At 41.1% G+C, this 21,412-nt stretch overlaps 3 protein-coding genes across 15 annotated transcripts in view; 1 reads left to right on the top strand and 2 right to left on the bottom strand.

Annotated features, from left to right (window-relative positions):
- Positions 1–5,479: 5,479 nt before the first annotated feature.
- On the bottom strand, positions 5,480–8,498 carry prnprs3 (prion protein, related sequence 3). Of its 2 annotated transcripts, none has more exons than XM_027000987.2 (2): positions 8,361–8,498; positions 5,480–7,587 (listed from the first exon to the last, which is right to left on the bottom strand). In XM_027000987.2, the coding sequence occupies exon 2, from the start codon at positions 7,585–7,587 to the stop codon at positions 5,833–5,835; it is 1,755 nt and encodes a 584-aa protein (XP_026856788.2). In that variant the 5' UTR covers positions 8,361–8,498; the 3' UTR covers positions 5,480–5,832. The 2 variants fall into 2 exon arrangements, with proteins under 2 accessions (XP_026856788.2, XP_026856787.2); XM_027000986.2 differs by lacking the exon at positions 8,361–8,498 and adding an exon at positions 8,254–8,354.
- Positions 8,499–9,478: 980 nt separating this feature from the next.
- Positions 9,479–19,820, bottom strand: incenp (inner centromere protein). 4 transcript variants are annotated; one of them, XM_035521929.1, is made up of 20 exons: positions 19,791–19,820; positions 18,608–18,762; positions 18,404–18,511; positions 16,593–17,248; positions 16,299–16,356; positions 16,120–16,192; positions 15,853–15,979; positions 15,517–15,550; positions 15,312–15,411; positions 15,011–15,145; positions 14,349–14,458; positions 14,112–14,232; positions 13,192–13,314; positions 12,739–12,929; positions 12,560–12,659; positions 11,933–12,016; positions 11,758–11,844; positions 11,578–11,670; positions 11,059–11,206; positions 9,479–9,797 (listed from the first exon to the last, which is right to left on the bottom strand). In XM_035521929.1, exons 2-20 carry the CDS (start codon positions 18,745–18,747, stop codon positions 9,616–9,618), a joined length of 2,670 nt encoding a protein of 889 aa, XP_035377822.1. In that variant the 5' UTR covers positions 18,748–18,762; positions 19,791–19,820; the 3' UTR covers positions 9,479–9,615. The 4 variants fall into 4 exon arrangements, with proteins under 4 accessions (XP_035377822.1, XP_035377831.1, XP_035377830.1 ...); XM_035521938.1 differs by having other exon boundaries at positions 11,578–11,667; XM_035521937.1 differs by having other exon boundaries at positions 16,299–16,353.
- A 651-nt stretch (positions 19,821–20,471) lies between these two features.
- si:ch211-272n13.3 (ankyrin repeat domain-containing protein 26) overlaps positions 20,472–21,412 on the top strand; it is a 27,412-nt gene continuing 26,471 nt past the window's right edge. For all 9 annotated transcript variants that reach the window (XR_004777054.1, XM_035535213.1, XM_035535217.1 and 6 more), the window contains exons 1-2: positions 20,472–20,656; positions 21,147–21,412. The exon at positions 21,147–21,412 is cut by the window's right edge and continues 39 nt beyond it. Coding sequence is in view for 8 of the 9 variants with exons in the window: in XM_035535213.1 (XP_035391106.1) it covers positions 21,252–21,412 (161 nt within the window). In the remaining variant the exon portion in view is untranslated. The remainder of the gene's footprint in view (positions 20,657–21,146) is intronic.

The following is a 21,412-nucleotide window of genomic DNA, read 5'->3' as shown; positions in this document are numbered from 1 at the left end:
AGGGCTCCTAAACTAGCTAAATTCTCTCTTTTGGTTCGGGGCTCATATTTTAGGGGCTTCCATATGCCTGAATGCCTTGTCATGCTGGGGTACAAGATAAGTTTGTTTGTTTTTTTCTTCTAGTAAGGGTCATCTTATGTAGTTAATTATAAAATAAAAGAGCCCACTTCAGTAATGGTACATGTGAGCCATATCCAGTGTTGATATGAAGTCTTCCTATCCTGTGGAAAGCACTACTACTATAGTTGCCTGAATACATGATTCATAGTCATATTTAGCAACCATAGATTCTATTATCTGGTGTTCTTTAATGAGTTGTATAGAAGCACAACATCTGTTTTGTGACATGGCAACGAAGGTAGATCAGATGGTAGATCAGATTCGTAAACCAGGATACTGGCCAGACATTAGACTATAACAGGATTACAGGCCTTGCATTAGACTATAGCAGGCTAACATGAAGCATGGCATGAATGTACCTGTCAGTTTAAAAGACTAACCTAACACAGGGCTTAAATACATGATCTAATGCAACACTAAACAAGATACAGGGGCAAACCATGAAGGGTGGAGGAAATTAAACTAAGGAATGGAACCACAACAAGGAAGTAAAGTAAAACAAAGACATGAGACAGGGAAACCATGGAAACATGGACGCTAGGAGCTTGGCCAATCGTGAGGCTTTCTTAGGAGAATATCTATGTGTGCATAATTACTTTGTGTACAGAATAACATAACTTAGTGTACAGAATTAGTATGCGACTAAATGAAAAACTGATATTTTCCCATCTCACTTGTTTATTTTCATCTGTTAAAACAACTCAATTTACAAATAAACATTTGACTTTTTTTTAAAAAAAGTGACCAGTATAGTCACCCTTCTTTTCAATAACAGTCATAAGCCTTCCATTCATGGAGTCCATCAGTTTCTTAACATGTTGACAATCAACTTTGTGCAGCAGCAACCACAGCCTCCCAGACACTATTCAGAGAGCTGGACGGTATTCCTTCGCCATAAATCTCTTGTTTAAGAAGGGCCCACAAGTTCTCAATAGGGTTCAGGTCAGGTCAGGAAGGGAGCCATGTCATTATCCTTTCATCTTTATGGACTTTACTGGCTAGCCACGCAGTGGAGTACTTCAATGCGTGCGATGGAGCATTGTCCTGCATAAAAATCATGGTCTTCTTGAAAGATGCAGTCTTTTTCCTGTACCACTGCTTGAAGAAAGTGTCTTCTAAAAACTGGCATTAGGTTTGGGAGCTGATTTTGAGCCCATCTTCAACCAGAAAAGGTCCAACCAGCTCATCTTTAATAATACCCGCCCACAGCACTACCCTACCTCCACCTTGCTGGCATCTTAGTCGAAGTGGAGCTCCGTGCCCGTTACTGATCCAGCCATGCTCCCATCCATCTGGTCCATCAAGAGTCACTCTCATCTCATCAGTCCATAAAACCTTTGAAAAATCTGTTTTCAAGATATTTCTTGGTCCGGTCTTGATGTTTCACCTTATGTGTCTTGTTCAGTGGTGGTCAGGTTTCAGCCTTCCTTACCTTGACAATGTCTCTGAGTACTGAACACCTTGTACTTCTCGGCACTCCAAGAAGGTTGCAGTTGCCTCACATTTGATTCTTTTCAAATCTTTGGCATTTAATTTGCATCTTTTTTCTCAACACATTTCTTGCGACCCTGTCGACTATTTGGAACAAAATGTTTGATGGTTCTGTGACCACACCCCAATATCTTAGCAATTTTAAGAGTGCTGCATCCCTCTGAAAGGCTTTTTACAATTTTTGACTTTTCAGAGTCAGTTAAATATTGGCCCATTTTGACTGAGGAAATTAAACAGCCTAATAATTATGAACACGTTGATAGAGGCCACACCCTTCCTTATAAAACATAAACATCACAGGATATGCTTAAATCCAATAAGTATTCAAGTTTATACAGCTTGGAGTTGGAAAATATGCATAAAAATGATGATTATGGTCAAAATACTCTCTTGCCTAATAATTGTGCACACAGTGCAGTTTTTTTGATACAGTGAGCACCTGACAAAGGTACACCTGTAACATAAGTATAGTTTACCTCCAAGACCTACATATAATGAATATAACACTTATATATTGGTACATTCTCCCTAAGATAAGGCATTATTTCTGCTAAGTTTGTAACACTGTGAGTAACTTATCCTTAATACATATAAAATAAAAGTCTGAAATTTCTACCAATTCATGTCACAATAAATTACTATTTAGGGGACCCATTACAGTTAGTCCTTTGGAAAAACTTATTTTGTTTTGGCCAATTTTATTCTGAATTTTCAGTGGAAAATCTTTTATATAGTTTTTTGGGCTAATCCTCCCAAACACGTACCTTGTTACCTAATGTGAGTAGTATAAGTAACATGAAGTTACACCAGAATGCATTAAATGTACACTGGCTCTTGATTATTTAAAGAGCTTCTCTTTGGTGGAGAAGTCCTTGTGGTAATAGTGTGATCAGATTCCACCCTTCCTTTCTAATAATATTCTAGCTGATTGGCTACAAACTACATCATCCAACCCAAATACAAAACGGTCTTATTTATGTTCTTGGAGATGTCCGAAAGAATGAAACATTTTGTGGAAGGGGAAGCATGCTCATCCTCGAGGACTGGTATGTACTTCATGTATTCTCCCTCTGGGCATTAACACTTAGGGTACAAAGACACCATTTTGTAAGTAAGTTTAGATATGCTGGTATCCTAATATCCTAACACAATGGATCATTTGGAGAGTCCCAAGGATGCATTGATTTAGTAGAGCTCTGTGAAGTTACCATTCTTTCTGTACACAAGTGGCTTTAACTCTTCATCACCTTTCTTGGCAAGGTACTCTTTGTGTGTGTGTGTGTGCGTGTGTGTGTGTGTGTGTGGTGGGGGGGTATCCGTAAATTTCAGTCCACCTGTACACTGTGGACACCAGAAAGACAACAGAAGCTCTTTGAATATAGAAAAGCATCCTGTCTTAATTAAAATCATAATTAATATCACATGCATGAAACTAGGTGTTAAGTAGACCTAATGCACAATTTAGCAACCGTTTTTTCCCAAACACAAAAATTTTCAAAACCAATTTCAGAGTATTCAATAATCGAGTATTCAGATAAGAAATACTTGCTTTATTAAAGAGCAATAGTAACTATACCTAAGTAAATATAAATCAGGTAAAAAACCGCGGTCAAGCTATCCGCGCTTTAGCGATTCACGGTCAAGTCGTCCGCGCTTTAAATACTTTTAAATATTTTATGGTATTTCGTTGCTTCACGCTCAGCTAAAACTAGTGATAAAACATTATCACTAGTGACATGTTGCAAATGTGCAGTGCATGGTATGTAGTAGTGGAACTGTATTGGCACTGTGGGAAATTTCTGAGAAATAGATGTCCAAATTCAGCATATTTTGAATGAGTACATGAATTTGCATAAAGGTGGTATGATTTTAATATGGGTTTGTGAAAAAAATGTTAGTGAAATTTGTCTTACTCTGCTGATAAACAAGGTACGCTAATCTTATGTAGTAGTGTAATTGTTTTGGCATTATGGGGGGGGGGGGGGGGGGGGTTGTTACCTATCCAAAATCTGCCAAAATGAGTACATGAATTCGTCTAAATGCAGTATGGTTTTAATATGGCTTTAGGAAAAAATGGTACAGTGAAATCTGTACAATCTTACTCTGCTGATAGTCAAAGGCTCCTAATGACATGTGGTAGTGGAACTGTTTTTGCATTATGTTAAAATTCAGAAAAATGTTATTATACTTCCCTGAATTAAATGGGAATGTAAACATCATTGCAAATACAAGGACTTTAATATAGATTTATTAAAACTGGTGCAGTAGAATCTTTTCAAACTTGATAGACAAGGGTTGCTCTTTGCTTACGGAGCGTTGAGCAGCGAAATACCGTAAAACTGTGGATATAGACGCATTGGCTTTAACGCGCCGATATCTTGACGGCAGCGATTAACCAAAGCTTCGATGCAGGTAATTTTGATCGATGCATTTTAGTAAGCCTACCACTGAAAATAAAGGTCAACCAGCAGACAAAAGAAACCCAGCACAGAATATTGAGGACAACGCATGCAGTCTCTTTAATCTGATTATATATCGGACATTACAAACCATGAGAAACAATCAGTGCAGTTAAGATTGCAGTGTTTTAACAGCCTAAATGGAGTATAATGCAGTAGTTAGTCATATCGTTTATGAATATAAAAATCCCCTTAAGTTCAGCACTCAAAAACTGTATTATACATAACAGGAAAAGAGCAATAAAATGTGGAAAGATGAACAACCGCGACTGAATCCAACAGTCTGTTTAAATTAAAATATAAATTACAATGAGTTAATTGCACTACACAGTGTTTACAGGGGGCATTTGCTTTTTGTTGTTGCTGTTAATGTAGACATCACCATCAGATCAGGGACAGGTTCTGCTTGTGTCTGGATATTTGTAAAGCAGCTTTCTGACAATGGCTACTGTAAAAAGTGCTATAGAAATTAAACTGACTTTGCCATTAGGTAGTTGTACTGTTGTAGTGTGAAAAATGACTGGAACCTCCAAAACATCTAGCAGCTTTTATAGAAAATGTGACAAAATAAATTACTTAATTTAGGTTTCCTTAAATAGGACAAATATTTCCTAAAAATGAAAACACTCCATATGTCGAACTGCTACCATTCCAACACACTTTAGGCAATTTAAAATCAAATTTGACTTTGAATCAACATACATGAGTATATATATTATTCTGTTAATATTCAACAGAAACATACAAAAATAGACAATCAAAATATTTAACAGAAATCAAAACAAGTGAATAAATAAAAACTGCCAATTGTCATTTTAAAAAACATGTCAGTAGTAGTTCATATATGAATTTTAACAGGACTGTGAACGCTATGCACTCACATAGCTACAACGTTTCCTTACAGAATTTTATAATCTTTGCAAACATGTTAAGCAGATTACTCAAGAGCACATTCATATTCAACACAGATATAAGTTATTTTAGTGTCACATATGCCATTAGTGAGATATTAAAATGGACAGGGACAAATTCAAATTCTCACCATACACACACATCATGTGTTAAACAGTCTCGGGTTTTGGGTGCTTTTACACTCACCTTGGAATTGCATGGCGGTGGTAATTTAAGTTTTATTGATTCAAATATTATGACTGAAATTATCACTACCAACGTGAGACTAAATAAATGAATGACTGAAGCAAGCAAATGAAACATTTAATTTGCAGTTTTAGCTTGTTCAGCAGACGTATATCAGTCTAGTGACAAGTAACAATGTTTGATATAAACAGATAATTAAGAATGAATTAGAAGAAAGGGGGCTGGGGGCAACCTACATACAGTCTCATGCAGTGAGGTCATGATGATATGGCAGTGATAGTTTTCCTTTTATTCAGTATATGTTTTACATTGGTCTACATGTGCTGTGCAGACAACTGCAATCATGTAACAGCTTTAATAACAACCACATATTAAAATGTTTCCAGCAATTATTATAGAAGCAGATATTGCCTATGTCTTCAACAGCCCATAATCTATAACAGCAAGAGGTTGAGGGAAATAACAGAACTAATTCTGAAATATAGTTCAATAACCCAACTCCCTCATTAGGGTTAAATGGCCAAGAGTGTGAGTCCTTACTAAATGTTGATACCACATCATTATTTTTCAACTGATTGCCTACCTCTATGACATCAGATGTTACTTTCCTATGAGTACCTTGGCCTGTTTCAACTCAAAAGGATGTAGTGCAAGCTTTCTATGCTCAGTGCAACAACAGGGAGCTGAGGAGGAGACACAGGGTGCTGCTCAGCACCAGTGTGACCCCATGGCCGAGGGACCTGGGCTGTGCCCCATTTCCTGAGGGGGCACCGTCACCACTGCGCTCCTGGATCTGGCGCTGGGCGTGGCGCTCTGCATTAACCATATAAAGCTCAACACAGCGTCGGGCTTTCAGCTGCTCAATCAGTGCAGGATAGCCAATCTCCATTATGCTCACAGTGTCGTCTTCTTCCTCGCTCTTCTCATCCATTTTGTCCTCTTGAGGTTGCATGGGTATCTCCGTAGCACCTGTGAGTTTTGCGGCTGAAGGGATATCTGTGTTGTTTCTGGCCATGGATCCTTCCCCAGTGCTTTCATTTATATCTGTACTGCCACTTGGGAGTGGAACCTTTGTTGTTCCAGCTGATTTCTCCTTTTCTAGAAAATCCTCCCCTTGAACAGTGCCTTTTTCACTATCTGCAACAGCAGGGGGCTGTGAGTCTTCAGCAGCTCTCTTGTTTCTGTTTCCCTGTTCCCCTTGTAACAAGTCAGTCCTCTTCATACAGCTGTTCATGAAGCTGTCATAGGACTGCGGTGGAGGATTTCGAAAGATGTCATAAGCATTACTGGTTCCTGGGTCAGTGTTGCTTGATTCAGGATCGCCTGGAGATCTGGGGTCTGTGTTACTGTCAGAGGGTCTGGAGCCATAGCGTCTGTACATATAATGGTTATAATAATATTCTTCCTGTGGGTTGTGGAACGTAAAGTGCGGGCGGGGGAAACTGCCCAGGCCGTAGCCTAAGGCCATGCCAGCTACAGCTCCAACTCCAGCCGCCATTACTGCTTGCTTACCAAATCCCTTTGACTTAAGAGATGGATTCATGCCCATATTATGCACAGACTGTGCAAAAGGGGAACCACCAGCTCCATAACTACCATATCCATAGCTGCCACCATAGCGAGGGCTGATAATTTTGTTGTTGGGATTCCAGTAGGGGTACTGTGCTGCTCCAGCATATCCTCCTGCAACACCATGTTGGCTGGGGTTGGAAGCAGGATAAGATGCTCCTCGGACTGGGTACCCGGGGTAAGAGCCTCCTTGAGGATAAGGGTATCCTCCAGCCCTTCCTGGGTAACTGTTGGGATATGAACGTGCCCCTGGGTATGAACCTGCACCTGGGTAGCCTCCTTGGCTCGGGTATCCACCTTGACCTGGGTAGCCTCCTTGACCCGGGTATCTACCTTGACCTGGGTAGCCTCCTTGAGCCGGGTATCCACCTTGACCTGGGTAGCCGCCTTGACCCGGGTATCCACCTTGACCTGGGTAGCCTCCTTGGCCCGGGTATCCACCTTGTCCTGGGTAGCCTCCTTGACCCGGGTAGCCTCCTTGACCCGGGTAGCCTCCTTGATTTGGATAGCGTCCTTGACCCGGATTCCCTCCTTGATTGGGGTATCCTCCAACACCCCCTCTTCCAGGAGAGGAACCAGGGTATCCTCCACCTGTGCCGGGGTATGGTGGGGGATTTTGATTAGGTTGTTGAGGCTGACGAGGGTAACTTGCTGGTTGAGAGTGTGTTCCTCCTGATGATGACCCTCTTGTGTTGCTGCCTCCTTTGCTTCCAGTATTTGTTCCTTTATTACCCGTGCTGCTTCCTTTCCCCCAGCCGAATCCGCCTTTAAAACCTCCACCTCCTCCTCGTTTGCCCACGACTGAAACCATCAAAGCCAAACAGACGCACAGCACTGCAAGACGATTCATCTTTAAAAACAGAGAGAAAGACTTAATTCAAAAAAGTCCGAATTTTTAGACTAAACTTGCAAACGCTATGACGATAGTAATGATATACCAAACCACTATAATGGGCGGCAGTTAGCCAGCTACCTAGTCAACAATATCTCTCTGGCATGTAGGCTGGCTGTCAAGCAACGGAATAGCCTAGTAGCTAACCAGCTAGCTACCTCCCCGTTAGATTCACCCCGAAAGAGAACTGGTTACAATGTAAATACAATTTAAATAATATTTGACTATTACGAAAGGTTGTTATTATTATTGCCAAGTATCCCCGATGTGAATGGACAAAAAGAAACTATGAAAGCTAGCGATAGCCAACACCAGAAGGAGAAACGTTAGACTTTTATGGAGTAGGCCGTAACTCAGATGAAGGTAGCTATACGTTTATTATTCAATAAGTAGATAGGATAGTCACATATCTAGCTAAGAGAGCACTCATCTAGCTTTATAACCAAATTATTAGTAGCAGCAACTACAAGTAGGTAAGGTTAGTCAATAACAGTGATACAAAAATAATTAGACTGAACAGATTAGAGGTTAATTTATTCTAAACATATCTGCGTTTATCCATTAGCTTGCTATAACGCAAGTAACGGTGTACACGCTAGCCGGTTAGCTAGCCAGTCATCTTACCGTTTCACCAAAACGCACCATTTACATTACTTAAATAAATATCGTAAATAAGCACTAAGCAGGACCTTCACAATCAACTTGTCTGGCTGTACTGCTAACTAATTTACCTCTGTAAGACGCTTCTTTCGAGCCCCCTACCCGGTGACGTATGATGTATTTAGCTGAAGTCGCCTGGCTTGTAGCTTATCGGGGGATCTGCGTTATGGCTGAAGGGCGCAACCCGCCAGTGAAGGGATGGGTCAGAAAGGCTTTGCATCAAGTAGTAATTAGTGATCACAATTCAGCCGAAAAACAAATCCTTATAACAGCTAGATACTACCCGATGCACGACCTGCTTACCAATGTCAAAGACACGCCAGTAAAACCTTGATAATTAATTTTTGTAAAAAAAATCGGATCACTCAACTTTAAGACCATGTTCTTTATAAATTGCGTAGAAAACACTTGCTGGGGACATGACCACACCAGTGGCTCGGTTCAATGTTTCAACGAGTTAATATATACACATGCAATAAGGGTTCTACTACCATTGTATAGCACTGTTGCACTAATTCTTTATTCCGAGTAGTCCTCCACATTGTATACCTACTGTATTTCATACCATCAGCTCCCTTACCCTCCGCAGTAGTCAGTACATCAGTAGGGGCTGGGATGGCAGTTGGGCAATTGTGTATAGTAAATGCCCCCACAGGTTTTATTTTTACCTTACTATAATAAAGGGAAGTTTCTGATCTAAAGTTAAAAAATTAGTTGTATAGATACAGAGTCATACCACTTTCAATCCCCCGCTTTCATTCATATTCGACCAAATTGAGGATTTATCATTGTATCACATTAAATGTACCATTGAGAAATTTAGGTTAGGTAAGGAAGACAATTTTACCTCCAAAACCGAAGGTGTATCTAAATTCAATGCTACATAAATATGATTTGACAATATTCAATATGCAGAATAATTAGCATAATCATAGTACATGTACAGAATCAATTATTGCCCTTATTTTTGTCTCATGACTTAGCACAACTCCAATGGCATTGTTCACACATATGCAAGACTGAAAAGGGGCATTTACATACATTAGCAACATTCCTATCCATCTTCCATTGCTGCAACACAAGCCCAGGGAAAAAAAATGATTCAAAAGTAATTTAGTTATATATAAGGGGGGGGGGGGGGGAGCTAAATTTGAACGCATTATGATCCTGTTTGTACTATAACTGCATGTACATTTTTATAACGCTTTATTAAAGTGAAATCCAAAGGCTTATATAAAACAAAATACAGATTGTTTACATACAGATTAACATTACATAGAGAACAGAAACAGAGCAACAGACTGACCCCTTTCTTAGCTAGTTCAGCTAATGCATGGCACCCATTCGTGGAGGGGAGTGCCAAACAGCAGAGCTTGTACGCTTGAAGAAACGTGGCTTGCTCCTTTGAAAAATCTCCTCCAGTTTGGGCTGTTCAACCTCCCCAAAAAAAGAATGCAGATCTAGCGGGTCAAAATACGCATCCTTAATAGCCTGCTGAAGTTGCATACCTGTAGGCAGACACATACTTGGATATTATACTTTTGAAGTAACCATTTGAAACTGCCTTTGAACAAACCCATAAAGCCCTTAGATGATGTGATATTTAGCAATTAATTTGCATTTTGTAAAAAAAAAACAAAACAAACAAAAAAAAAAAAACACTATAGGACTGAGGCAGTAATAAGAAAAGCAGCTCTCATACTGAATTAAAAGTCAAGTAATAAAAACGAGTCAAGATGAGATTTAAAAATATGACCTATTTTTTTAATCACTAAAATGCACTCCACCATACCAATGAACTCTACAGTGGAGCTTTTTTTTTCCTGTAGGGAAAAACAAACATTCAAAAACTGCCACCGTTGTAAGCTGCAGTTAAACAAAGCCCAAAGCCTAGAAATGTTATCCTGCGTACATTCTTATCGAATCAGTTTCTAAAATTACATTAAAAGTAGTAGAAATCAAAATGACATGTGCTAGATGCAAGTGTCAAATTTAACTGACTTCAAAAGATTGGCATCAACAGAACACCCTGAAACAAGCTTTGCAGATTAGAATAATTTGAGCATCAGAAGTTGAGTAGCTATATAGTTAATACCCTATACATTATTGAAGTAGTTTATGGTAATGGCCAAATCAACTGTATATGCTACATAGGGTGAGAATGCACCAAAATATCAAGTTTACCATGTACCATTCTTCATTTCACCAGATTGTAAAATTTATTAAAATAATAGCTGCTCCTAGGAAAGTTTAGTGAGGTCAGCAAAGAAAATCCACAAGAGAAACAAGTAGGAACTAAAGAGAATATATAAAAAGATTAAAATTAACCATGCATTTCAGAAGAGATCAATTCATTTTTAGCGGTCATTTGATAGGCTATAGCCCTGTTCAGATTACATGCCTATTCAGTATGTTTTCTTATTGCACTGGAATAGTGAAGACATACCATTTTATTGCTTCATACTGGCATAAAATTGTTGTGTAGTCATTCTTCATGGCCCTGGGCTATGAAGAATGATTACACAAGATAGGACTTAATCTATCCTTTATTATAATATGAAGGGACAAAGAATTGCTCCTATGCCATATTGCACGTAGTATGAGAAGACAATGTATGGACTTTGAAACCTTTTTTCATTACCACAGGCTATGATGGAGAGGATTTTTGAAATTCTTTGTTCCCCATAGACAAAACCCTGGACTCCTTGTTTGGGCAACTTACAAACTAATTTGATGGAAGACACCAGAGGTCTGTTAAGAATTCCTTACCCTCTGCCCAGGAAGGGATGGGTTTTCTCGGTGCAGACTCATCGTCTGTTGAGTCATCACTATTCTGGTCCATTCCATAGTCATCAGGATTGACTAAAACCTCAATCTTCTTGCCTTTAGGTGTAATCTGATAGGATTGAGGAGAGTGCTGTGGGACGTAAACAAGATGAGATTATACTTTGATACGTAGTGCAGGGAAGCCATATCCAAGATCAACCAAACGCCGCACTTCAGTAATGCCACAGACACTAGGACAGCGACACTGAACAAGTTCTTTCTTCTAAGGGCATGTAACCTGCCAGCTCATTTTCTCAATGGCTGTCCATACATCAGAGAAGCTCAACTTCCTAGCAGGCATTAGACCCTCACTGTATCCATGCAGAAAGCAGAGACGTTCCATCCTTTATATCCAGCGATTGCAGCGTTGAGAAGAATTACTTGTGCACTTATAGCAACATTAGCCTGACAGTAAAATCACAGAAACATTAGGCAGTCAACTGAGAGTGGGGTTTATCTTACCTCTACATCTACAGTGCAATTCAACCCAGTTCCCATATCCATGGTCATGTTATGCGCTGTTCCTTTGTTCACAGGGGTATTTGTAATAGACTGCTAAAGACAACAAACCATTAAAACACCAGTAAATCACCAGAACTGTGAAAGAGCCTTAATAATACTGCAGGACAACAAGCGTCTTACCTCTATATCTACAGTAACATTTAGCACAGGGCTGTGTGTAATTGTGGCATTGAGGGTTTTGCTTGTGGGCATTTTCACAAGAGTACTCTGGGGGGGGGGAAGCAGAAAAAGTGTTACATCACAGGTGACACACAGGGAAGTGCAGGACAACAGCTGCACAAATCAGTGACCGTACAGTGACTGTAGGCAGCACCGCTGTAGCTGCAGCTTGCTTCTGCTTGGCAGCACTCTCCTCTTCAGCCCTTCTCTGCTCTTCCTCCTAAAAGAGTACACAAGAGACCTGAGAAGCTGCTAGATGTCAAAAAGAAACAAAAGCAAACAAAAACCAAACAATCTGCCAAAGGAGTTAGTGAACTGCAATATCTGAAAATATCGGGGGGGAGAAAAAAGTCTGAAGTCAGGTCAGTAATCAAATTACATGAAATTCTGCACAGCATCCTTATATTTGATTTAAGACTTCATTGGCAGGGTCATGTTAACCATTTGCTGTCGACCCATTTCAAGTGTTGGAAACGAAACCGTTTTCGCTCAGCTGCCCGATCACAGAATGTAAAGCTGAAAATTGCCTAACAAAGATGACAAGCTATATTTCGATATCGCTGGTTTGTACCCATCAATTTGATTGATATTGATTTTAAAAGGGGATCTAAAACTCTAATAATATTTAAAGAACTTGTTACCCTGATTAAGGTGGCGTGTGCATGCTGTCTTTGCCATTTTCTATAATCAGTTAATAAGCTTTTTGGAACCAAACTATGCCAATAAACAGAAAGTTAAGAGATTAGAGGCGTGGCCTTCCTACCCGCCTCCTCTTCTCTTCCAGCTCCCTCCTTTCCTTCTCTCTGGCAGCTCTCTCCAGTTCCTTCTGAAGAGCAATTGCCTTCTCCTGTTCCATCCTCTCCCTGCAATATAATGTTTCCTAATTAGTGGATGACTCAGCCCCACCGCCCCCACCACCAAAAAACGGCCTACCACACCCACCTTTCAGCAGCAGCCTGTTTCTCCCGCGCCTTCTCCCTCTCTTGCCGCAGCCTCTCACGCTCTCGTTCCTGCTCTTGCTCCTTTCTCAGCTCCAGGGCGCGGGTGGCCTCCGCGTGCTTGCGCGCCCTCTCCCGCTCCTCCTCGGCTCTCCGCTTGGCCAGCAGCTCCTGGTGCCTCCGCTCCTCCTCCTCCTGAGACAATTAAGAGCCTTCAGTCACAGGGCAGTAGAAAACCCACTTTCTTGACACTTACAATAGGCTTTAGTTGTATAGAAGATGAATTGGGCTGAGGGCTTTGCTAGTGCTGACAACACAAACATGCCCATGTTATTAATTGCCCTTTTCAGAGCAAGTCGTACACAAGTTCTGAACCACATATTTACTGGCTGTTAAACTCATGTTTTTAAAATCTTTCAGGTGGTGTGGCTGGGTGTGTACACGTGAAGTGTCTTACAGCCTGCTGAAGTTTTTTCTTCCGGGCTGCCTCTTCTTGTTTCCTGCGAAGCTCCAGTTCCTCTTGCCGTTTAGATGCCACCTTTTTCTTGGCCTTCTCCTCTGCTAGCCGTTCCACACGTAGCTGAGGGTGCCAGACAACATCATCACATACCCTATGGAGCAGTGTCACTACCAAGCCCCCACTGATCCGTTTGCACTTTTTGGAATTACTGAGTACTCCGCAGCAGGTTGCCACCATTCTGCAATAGCGCATCTTATAAACATGATCCCATCCACGACTTGCTGCCCAGAGTCAGCCGCAGGCATCGTGTGGTTGCTGGCGCATGAGTTGAGTGATATGTACAGCCCATTTTTCTTTTACCATGCAGCAAAGATTAAAAAAACAAAAACAAAACAACAAAAAAACAAACAAAAAAAACCAAGTGTGGAAAAAACTTTTCGATGAATGAGAACATGTGCTAGCAATTTTAGTAATTTACAACATGCTTCATGAAGAACCAGGTACATATAATACTCAGGTGAGGCTGCGATGTAAAAAAACAAACAAAAAAAAACAAACAAAAAAACAAATTAGAAGGAAGCAGAAAATAGGAAGCAATTAGATAATATAATGCAGCAAGATTTGGCTCATGCACCAACTTCCTTCTCTTATCTGGCAATGGTATGGGTTATTTTCAGGAACGTTGCTGGTACAGTTACAGGTGCAACTGCATGCACCAAAGTGTTTTTGAACCATTTAACTGGACTGGGATCTATTTAACTGGACTTTGGCTTAATTAATGTTTGGACTTCCCTTCTCTGTACCAATTCTACAAACTTTACAGAGCTTGCAATATGTTTGCTTACATTTCACATATTCTGACCTCCCTTCCAAAGCACTCTGAAATACAAGCGCAGAATATTTAAGACAAAACTAACCATATCACTTTTTTTCTCTAGTTGTGCCATTTTTTCTTCAAATTTCTTCTTCTTCTCCTGCTCCTTCTCCTTCTCCTTCACCCGGGCCTCCACTACTCGTCTCAAGCGCTCATCCCGTTTCCTAAAATGAGACGCCACTTTTCACCCCTCTGCTGTTCAATGGCAAAGCAGATGAGATCCGCTTCTACTCTACATCACATGCATTCATACATACAGATTGGACACATTTGCGCACACCTTTTCATCTCTTCCTGTTTCTTTCTTTTTTCCTCCTCAACCTTTTTCTTTCTTTCATTTTCTTGTTCAATCTTCTTGTTTAGAGCATCCCATTTCTGCCGTTCCCGCTCCTGACAAAAGAGCAAGTGTTAAAGTGGAAGCGATGACTCAGTCCAGCACAGTGCTTTACCATTTCCCCCCCCCCCCCTCTACCTTTAGTAAAGGACCAGACAGATGCTGAGGGGATTTTAGTGAGATGTTGGTGAGGAGTGGGTGAGGGCTTGGGTTAAAGTACATATAAAATGAAGCAGTCAAATAATCCCCCCCAAAACCAATATACATCACATGGAAACATAGAAGGTCTACGCTCTAAATCAACACCACCATGAGAAGTTAGACAACCAAACCAAAAGTGCCCCAGTGCACAGGTGTACATACACTAGTGATGAGATTATGATGACAAGCACCACAATTTTTCCACTTACCACCGAGACAATGCTCAACTGGGGATGGGTAAGGGGACAAACAGGAGGGGACAAATTACCAAGAAAGCATGTACTCTACATCCATTCTTACCCAGTCTGAGAAAGCTGAAATTAATTTCTAAACCTCTGCATGGATGATCAAACCCCTTTGACAGATGTGCAGCCTCTACTATAAAAAGGGAGGAGACACAGGCTTACCTTGACGTCCGTTTTTGCAGGTTGTTTGATGAAAGATTTCATGACCGAGGCACGGCCCAGAGAGGAGGGAGTCATCATAAGAAGCTGGTTCTTCTGCACCGTGTGCAGGAAAGAGCGCATACCAGGAGTAAAGCTCTACAATTCGGGGGGGGGGGGGGGGGGGGATTATTTGAACACCTGTACCAACTTTAGCACAGAATTACATACATCTTAAACCAAAATTAGTGTGCCACGGGTTACTGAGCCATTGGTCAATGGAACAAATGGATCTCTTCTGCATAGGTGAAGCATGTAATCTTACAGTCATGCACTTCTTGGGAGGGGAGAGCCTCTTCGTAGGGGTGCGGAGTGCTTCTGCCGCTGCCACTGCTGCGCGACGTTTGGAGCCTGACCGAGATGCGCTGAAAAACAAAGCTTCATCATCAACATCTAGACCACAGCAGTCCAGACAACCACGCAAAGACAGGCACAACTGAGCTAAAAGAGTAGCTTTGAAATGGACTTACCAATTATCGTCCTGGGACTTTTTCCCACTGTCATCTACAGACACAATAATGACAAGCCATTGATAGAAGATATTACACTATTCAACATTTAGTGACCTTAATCATACATTTTGATATTCTGTGGTGAAATTTGACTCAAGACATCTCTCAAGGGTAAACCAATTTCTTCATCTTCAACACCTGTCCCTGCCACTGAGAGATGACATTTGCCGTTCATTTGGGCTGCTGTGGTGCTTTGCTTCTTTAGCACTGAACAGGACACTCTTACTTTTCGCAGCAGGTTGCCCTTTTCAAGTGTGCCCAAGACAGCAGTGGGTACTGCACCCATGCCAGTACCTGACACCGAGGGTCGAGCCATGGAGCGTGTGAAACGGCAGTTTTCATGCAGGCTGGGAGACACTGGCTTTTCCTCCACCCTCTGCACCTCTGCCTCCTCTTCTACTGGCTTCTTGGGCTCAAGCTCCTGTTTAAGTACACATGTGTAAACATGCATGAAATTCCTATAGTGGCTTAGGTGCCATGGCTTCTAAGGGAACGCAGGTAGTTTAACTCATGGTGCCATAACACAGAAATATGTGGATTACCAGCAGTTAGCCATCTTACCTCAGGCTGCGGTTTCTGGGCTCCGGTGCTGAGTTCAGCTGCCAGTTCTGCAGGTGCTTCCTCAGTGTCCACTCTAGAGCAGAGGTGATGGTTAATCTCTAACTGAACAGCACTGGTCAAACTAAATGGAAGTGTATTTGTAGCACTTTATCAAACTTGGTGAAAGTAAATTTACTCACTGCTCCATGTTCTCCACTGCATCAGTCTCCTCCGTTTCCACATCCATAGAAACATCTGCTGGAAAGGTAAAGAAATGCAAAAATTAGGTGAGTAAAGACAGGCAAGAAATTCATACTAAAAGAGACTACACGTTTAATTTCATTTTTAGCTTTTCTACAATTTAAAAGTCAACTTCTTAGCAATTATGCACTTTGCTTAATAGGAATACATAAACTGATGTCTACAATCGGGCACCATTGAAACTTAACGACACCAATTATAGCTCATTTTCTGTCTTGTTTGCATAGCCTCACCACTGATGGAGCTGCTGCATGTAGAGTTGCCCATCCTGGCTTTCTTTCTCAGGAAGGAGCGCCGAGAGGCACGACGGACTGCTTCCTGGGTCATGCTGTGTCTGAGGACCACCAGCGAGCAACGCACCACCTGGGAGCGTCTGGTTGAAGTCTGCAAAGAGCCCTGAGACATGGCAGCTGCGATGGCAATTTTATTAGCCGAGCGACCAGGAGAGCAGACTGACTGTAGCAGCATTTCAGCAGAGCGGCACTCAGCTCTGGGGCTCTCCACCACAGCCGGGGACATCGCAATCTTTGCCAGGGAGGAAGAGCTGATCTTCTCCTCTCCCTCGCAATGTTTCTTCATCTCCGCCTTCTCTTCCAGAAGGTCCTCGGAGTCGACAGGTGGTTGTGGAGAAGCTGCCACCGCTGCCAGCTGCTCCTCCACCACCTCACTCTGCTCCTTTGCCTTGGCACCTCTTCTAGCGCGTGTGCTACGTTTGACCGGCTCACTTTCAACTGCGGCGGCTTTATTGCGGCGTGTGCGGGGACCAGGCTCCTCAGGTGTTGCCTCAGAACCGTTACTGGAGTCATGTGTAATTACAAGCTCAGATATGGAATTTAGAGTTGTCTGGATTGAGGAACGGCGCAGGTTACTGCGTTTCCCTTTGGAGAAACTGGATAGGAGAAAAAAAACGTATTGATAAGATCCTGAAATCAATCACACGCACGCCCTAGCACAAGCAACTATACAAGCTTACATATGACTAATAAATCACAATACGTTTTCTGATCATAGTACTGATGCACAGAAAAAGTAATTTCTACACAGGACAAAAACAAAAACAAAAAAAACCTGAGTGCACGCGCGCGCACACACACACAAAAAAGTTAGCTATACCTCAATCAGAACTGCTGCACAACATGAATGATGTTTATATAAAAGGACGAGGTTGAAGGTGGCTTCTTATTCGGCATTTTCCTATTCTAACATTACTGTCCACCTTAAGAAGCTACTGAAGAGGTAAAATGTCACTGGCAGATGGCAATATTTACTGATGAGCAGCAACATTTTATACATATGTACCATGTTAATTAACGGTTTTTGGCATATCCCAAAATGGGTTTGTATGTAAAAACTGTTATGACCTTCTGAAGACTACTGGCGGAGACGTGATTTATTTTTTTTTGGATAAGTGATTGGCCTAAATTAAACCGGCAGATGGGACAATCAGCTCTTGTTTAGTGTCCTCCTAGACAGTACTAAAAGGTACGAAATAAAAGGCAACAGTAGCTTTTCTGAATATTTCTATTTTTAACAGGCTATTATATCTATTCTCATAACTACATGTCAGATTCTAAGAATCAGGAGAAATACAACAAAGATACACAAACTGCAATAAGACTAATTTTAATGGGCCTTACAGCTCATAATCCATATGCATGTTACAATAAGTAAATGCCATTTACTTTATCACATTCATCAGATATAACAATGACTGATAACTGAGGGACAGAGTAACAATAAATTGTTATCACAAACTGGTCACGACTTGAAACGAAAACGTGTTAACTGAGATCATGTAACATGTTTAAAATGTAATAGTATTTTGCCAGCTGCTATTCGATTGTAATTATCGCCATCTGCCGGTGATATTTTGCCGATTCACTAGTGTTTTAAAATGAGAATATTCAAATAAAAACCTAGCCGATAAGTCAATCTCAGTAGTTCTTCTGGCGCATCCCTGCAATCATTCCCAATTTAGATGGAGAGTATATAGACCCAAAACAGCGCTCCCCTCATCATGTCACTGAATAAAAACGAGACTGACCGTCTTTTGCTACGAGCTTCAGTGAGCTCCATAGACACCCGTTTCCGGCGGGTGGTCCTTTTCTGTGACGGTGTCTTGGGCATGAGCTCTGGCTCAGTGCTAAAGTCACTGTAATACAAACCGATAAAACAGGTTAATCTCTGTAGCCGTCGGTTATAAAGAAAGCCATTAGAGGTCGCACCGTAATGTAGTGTTGATCAACACCTGGAGAACATGCGCTGAGCCTCCTGCTGGATCTCCTTCAGCCACACCATATGAACATTGTCAATCTCATCGGTGAACTCTTGCAGCTTCCCGTCAAACACGTGCATGAGGGAACGTGTTGCTTCCAGTAAGGAACTCATGGCTGTCCCCAAAACCTGTGGTAGGGTGGGAGGTGTTTGGAGGGATGTCAGAGGAAGAAATCCTTAACAGTATCCTTAACCTAACCAAACTGAAAAGTAGAGTGGAAGATAAAACGGGGGCGCTCATGTTGATAAGTCGTAAAAACAAACCGATGCATTAAAAACCGATTTGACTAAAGTCATGCAAGATAGATCGTTTAGTAAAGGTAAAATGTTAAGAATGAACTACCTAACAAAAATGAACGACATAACTTATTTGTTGGTTTACAGAATGCTCTGTAAACTCTGACCATCAGATTCGGAATAATAGCTTAAGCCAACTTTTCATGTATAAAAAGGGACAAAACGACAAGAAAACTCATCGGTCGCAGCTAACTTCATAATACATTTACACAATTCATTGCGTGTCATCGTACTCAGAGAGCAAGCAGATAGCCAGCCATCCACCAAGCTCATAAACAAGTTTACTGCTAAGCTAACCTAGATAGTTAAAATTCAAATAAATTAATCGCCAACCTAGATACAACTGTAAGGGGTTTTACAGCTGTATATCTAGCCAATATCCGTTATTTAGCTAGCTAACATAGCGAATATCTTTATTTCACTACCTAGCATTACCAAAATCATGCTAGTTAACGTTAGCTAACCCAACGCTAGGTTTCCTAGCTAGCTTTAGCTAGGAAAAAGCTGTACTTCGATCAACGGTGTTTTAACCCTTGACGAGTAATTAAGTTACATTAACTAAAATTCAAACATTGTTAAGAAATAGTGTTGATACAAATACTTATAAGATGGATAGCTAGCTTAGCCATCGTTCATGACTTTGTAAAATGTCAAGTTGCTAAAACAATGGAAGGATTCTTCTTCAAGCTAGCTGGCATTTCAGTCACTACCAACTTCGGGGAAACACAATTGAACAAAAAAGTACCTTTTATTAAAATGTACGCTTAATGATCCATTCGGCTCCTTCTAAAATACTGCTGCCTTTGTGACAATCATCTATGTATAATTGAGGTAGCTACAAAAAGTAAAATAGCTGTTACCTCTTGGACGCGAAGCCCTCTTTTCGAGCCACCCGCTCAAAACGGTTTAAGTAGTTTAAAATTCTCAGCAGACCAATCATGGGCTTAGTGCTAAGCTATTGGTAGAAGCCCTTGTCTTTCAAACTCAATATGGCCTATTAAAACCATTCAAGACGAGCTGGGCGGTCCATGTGTGAGAAGTGTAGAAGTATTATATCTGAATTGGATTGGACACTGTGAACGTCTGTCATTGATTCAAAACGCCCAAACAAACAAAAATTCGAACGGCCAGCTCAACATTCTGAACCATTTTTTTTGGTGACAACTACACCTGAACTTCTAGCTAACTAGTTAGCTGCCAACAATTGTCAAGTAATGTTACTGTACTGTCAGTAACAACTGAAACATAATTTCAGAAACTAAGAGCTGAGCAAACTTGTTAATGTCAGTAGTACATTGCACGCATGTTCCCTTAAAAACTGTTTAGTTTTTTCTGTAACCCTAGTTTGATTTTGCTTGAGTTGTCACTAGCAAAATTCGCAACCACACAGTAACAAAAACAGTCAGTTTCGGACAAATGTAACCCCAGATTTACCTGCATGAAAACGGCAACAGCTTGAATCCATAGACTGTAGTCTTATACTTGAATCTGATACTCTGCAGGTACGGCTGTGTTGCCTTGGTTACCGAGCTAGCTCATCGTCTTCCTTTTAGTAATCAGCTAGCTAGCTACGGCGGAGGACTCTTCAAGTTTTACGGTGCCAGTCATCTAACGTTAGCATATCTTATCGACAATTGTAGCTAATATATTGAGTTTGTAACAGTTTCGGGGACATTGCACGTTAACTGCTCTGCACTGAAGGATAGTTTTGCTGTTGATCACCAGGGTGAGTGAGGGTCGTTAGACGTAAAAACGTTAGGTTAGGTTAGCGTTAACCTAGCTAGCTAACATTGTATTAGTGGCTAGCTAGCTAGTTATGTTAATCAGACAACCATTCTAGTTAGATAGTTAGAAAGATGCGTTAATTTAGAGAACATGTCTTAAGGGAATAACTGTCTGTTTATGGTATATTAATTTCGTCGAGATGCAAAGTTTGTCGTGTAGCTAGCTAGATTGTTGTTATGCACTTAATGTTAGCTAGGTTAGCTTGCTAACTAGTTGGCGGAGTACACATTGCGACTCCCTGATGCTAAATAGCTAGGTTAGCCAATTAATTTTATTATTCATTCGTATTTTTTCGAATGTATTCTGTACCGAGCTCAGAACAACTCAGCATTAACCCTGTAACCTAGGTAATAAAAAGTATTTGGCGGCCAGCTACCAAACGTTACATGCATCTTAAACTGTTTAATCCGCTTTGCACGTTTTATTTTTAGGATATAGGGAAGGCGTGGTGATCTTATGTCGGCACCTGAATCTCAGGTATACTGTAACGAAAGGGCAATGCAGTCTTTCTCCTGCCAGCTGCAGTGCGGTATACGATGAAAAAAATATTTAACTTCACCAAAAAAAAGAAAAGCTCCCCCAGTGCGTCTGATACAGGGAGTGTACTTTCTGTGGGCTATGACCTAAAGGAGAAAGATTTAGGAAAAGTGCACAAGGCTGCATTCGCTGGCGATGTGGCAAAACTGAAACAACTTAC

This window comes from Electrophorus electricus, chromosome 2 (assembly GCF_013358815.1).
Source record: "Electrophorus electricus isolate fEleEle1 chromosome 2, fEleEle1.pri, whole genome shotgun sequence".
Lineage (NCBI taxonomy): Eukaryota > Metazoa > Chordata > Actinopteri > Gymnotiformes > Gymnotidae > Electrophorus > Electrophorus electricus.
This window is presented reverse-complemented; position numbering and strand designations above follow the sequence as displayed.

What these genes read in the sequence shown, in the direction of transcription:
- prnprs3 (XM_027000986.2), bottom strand. Translation starts at nt 8,274, where the DNA reads ATGGTGCGTTTTGGTGAAACG. An exon ending in TGGTGCGTTTTGGTGAAACG is followed by an intron (nt 7,588 to 8,253) that starts GTAAGATGACTG and finishes CTGTTTTTAAAG; the next exon opens with ATGAATCGTCTTGCAGTGCT.
- incenp (XM_035521929.1), bottom strand. Translation starts at nt 18,747, where the DNA reads ATGAGTTCCTTACTGGAAGCAACACGTTCCCTCATGCACGTGTTTGAC. An exon ending in GGCTCGACCCTCGGTGTCAG is followed by an intron (nt 15,551 to 15,852) that starts GTACTGGCATGG and finishes TTGTGTCTGTAG; the next exon opens with ATGACAGTGGGAAAAAGTCC. An exon ending in TGGAAGAGAAGAGGAGGCGG is followed by an intron (nt 12,017 to 12,559) that starts GTAGGAAGGCCA and finishes GTACTCTTTTAG; the next exon opens with GAGGAAGAGCAGAGAAGGGC.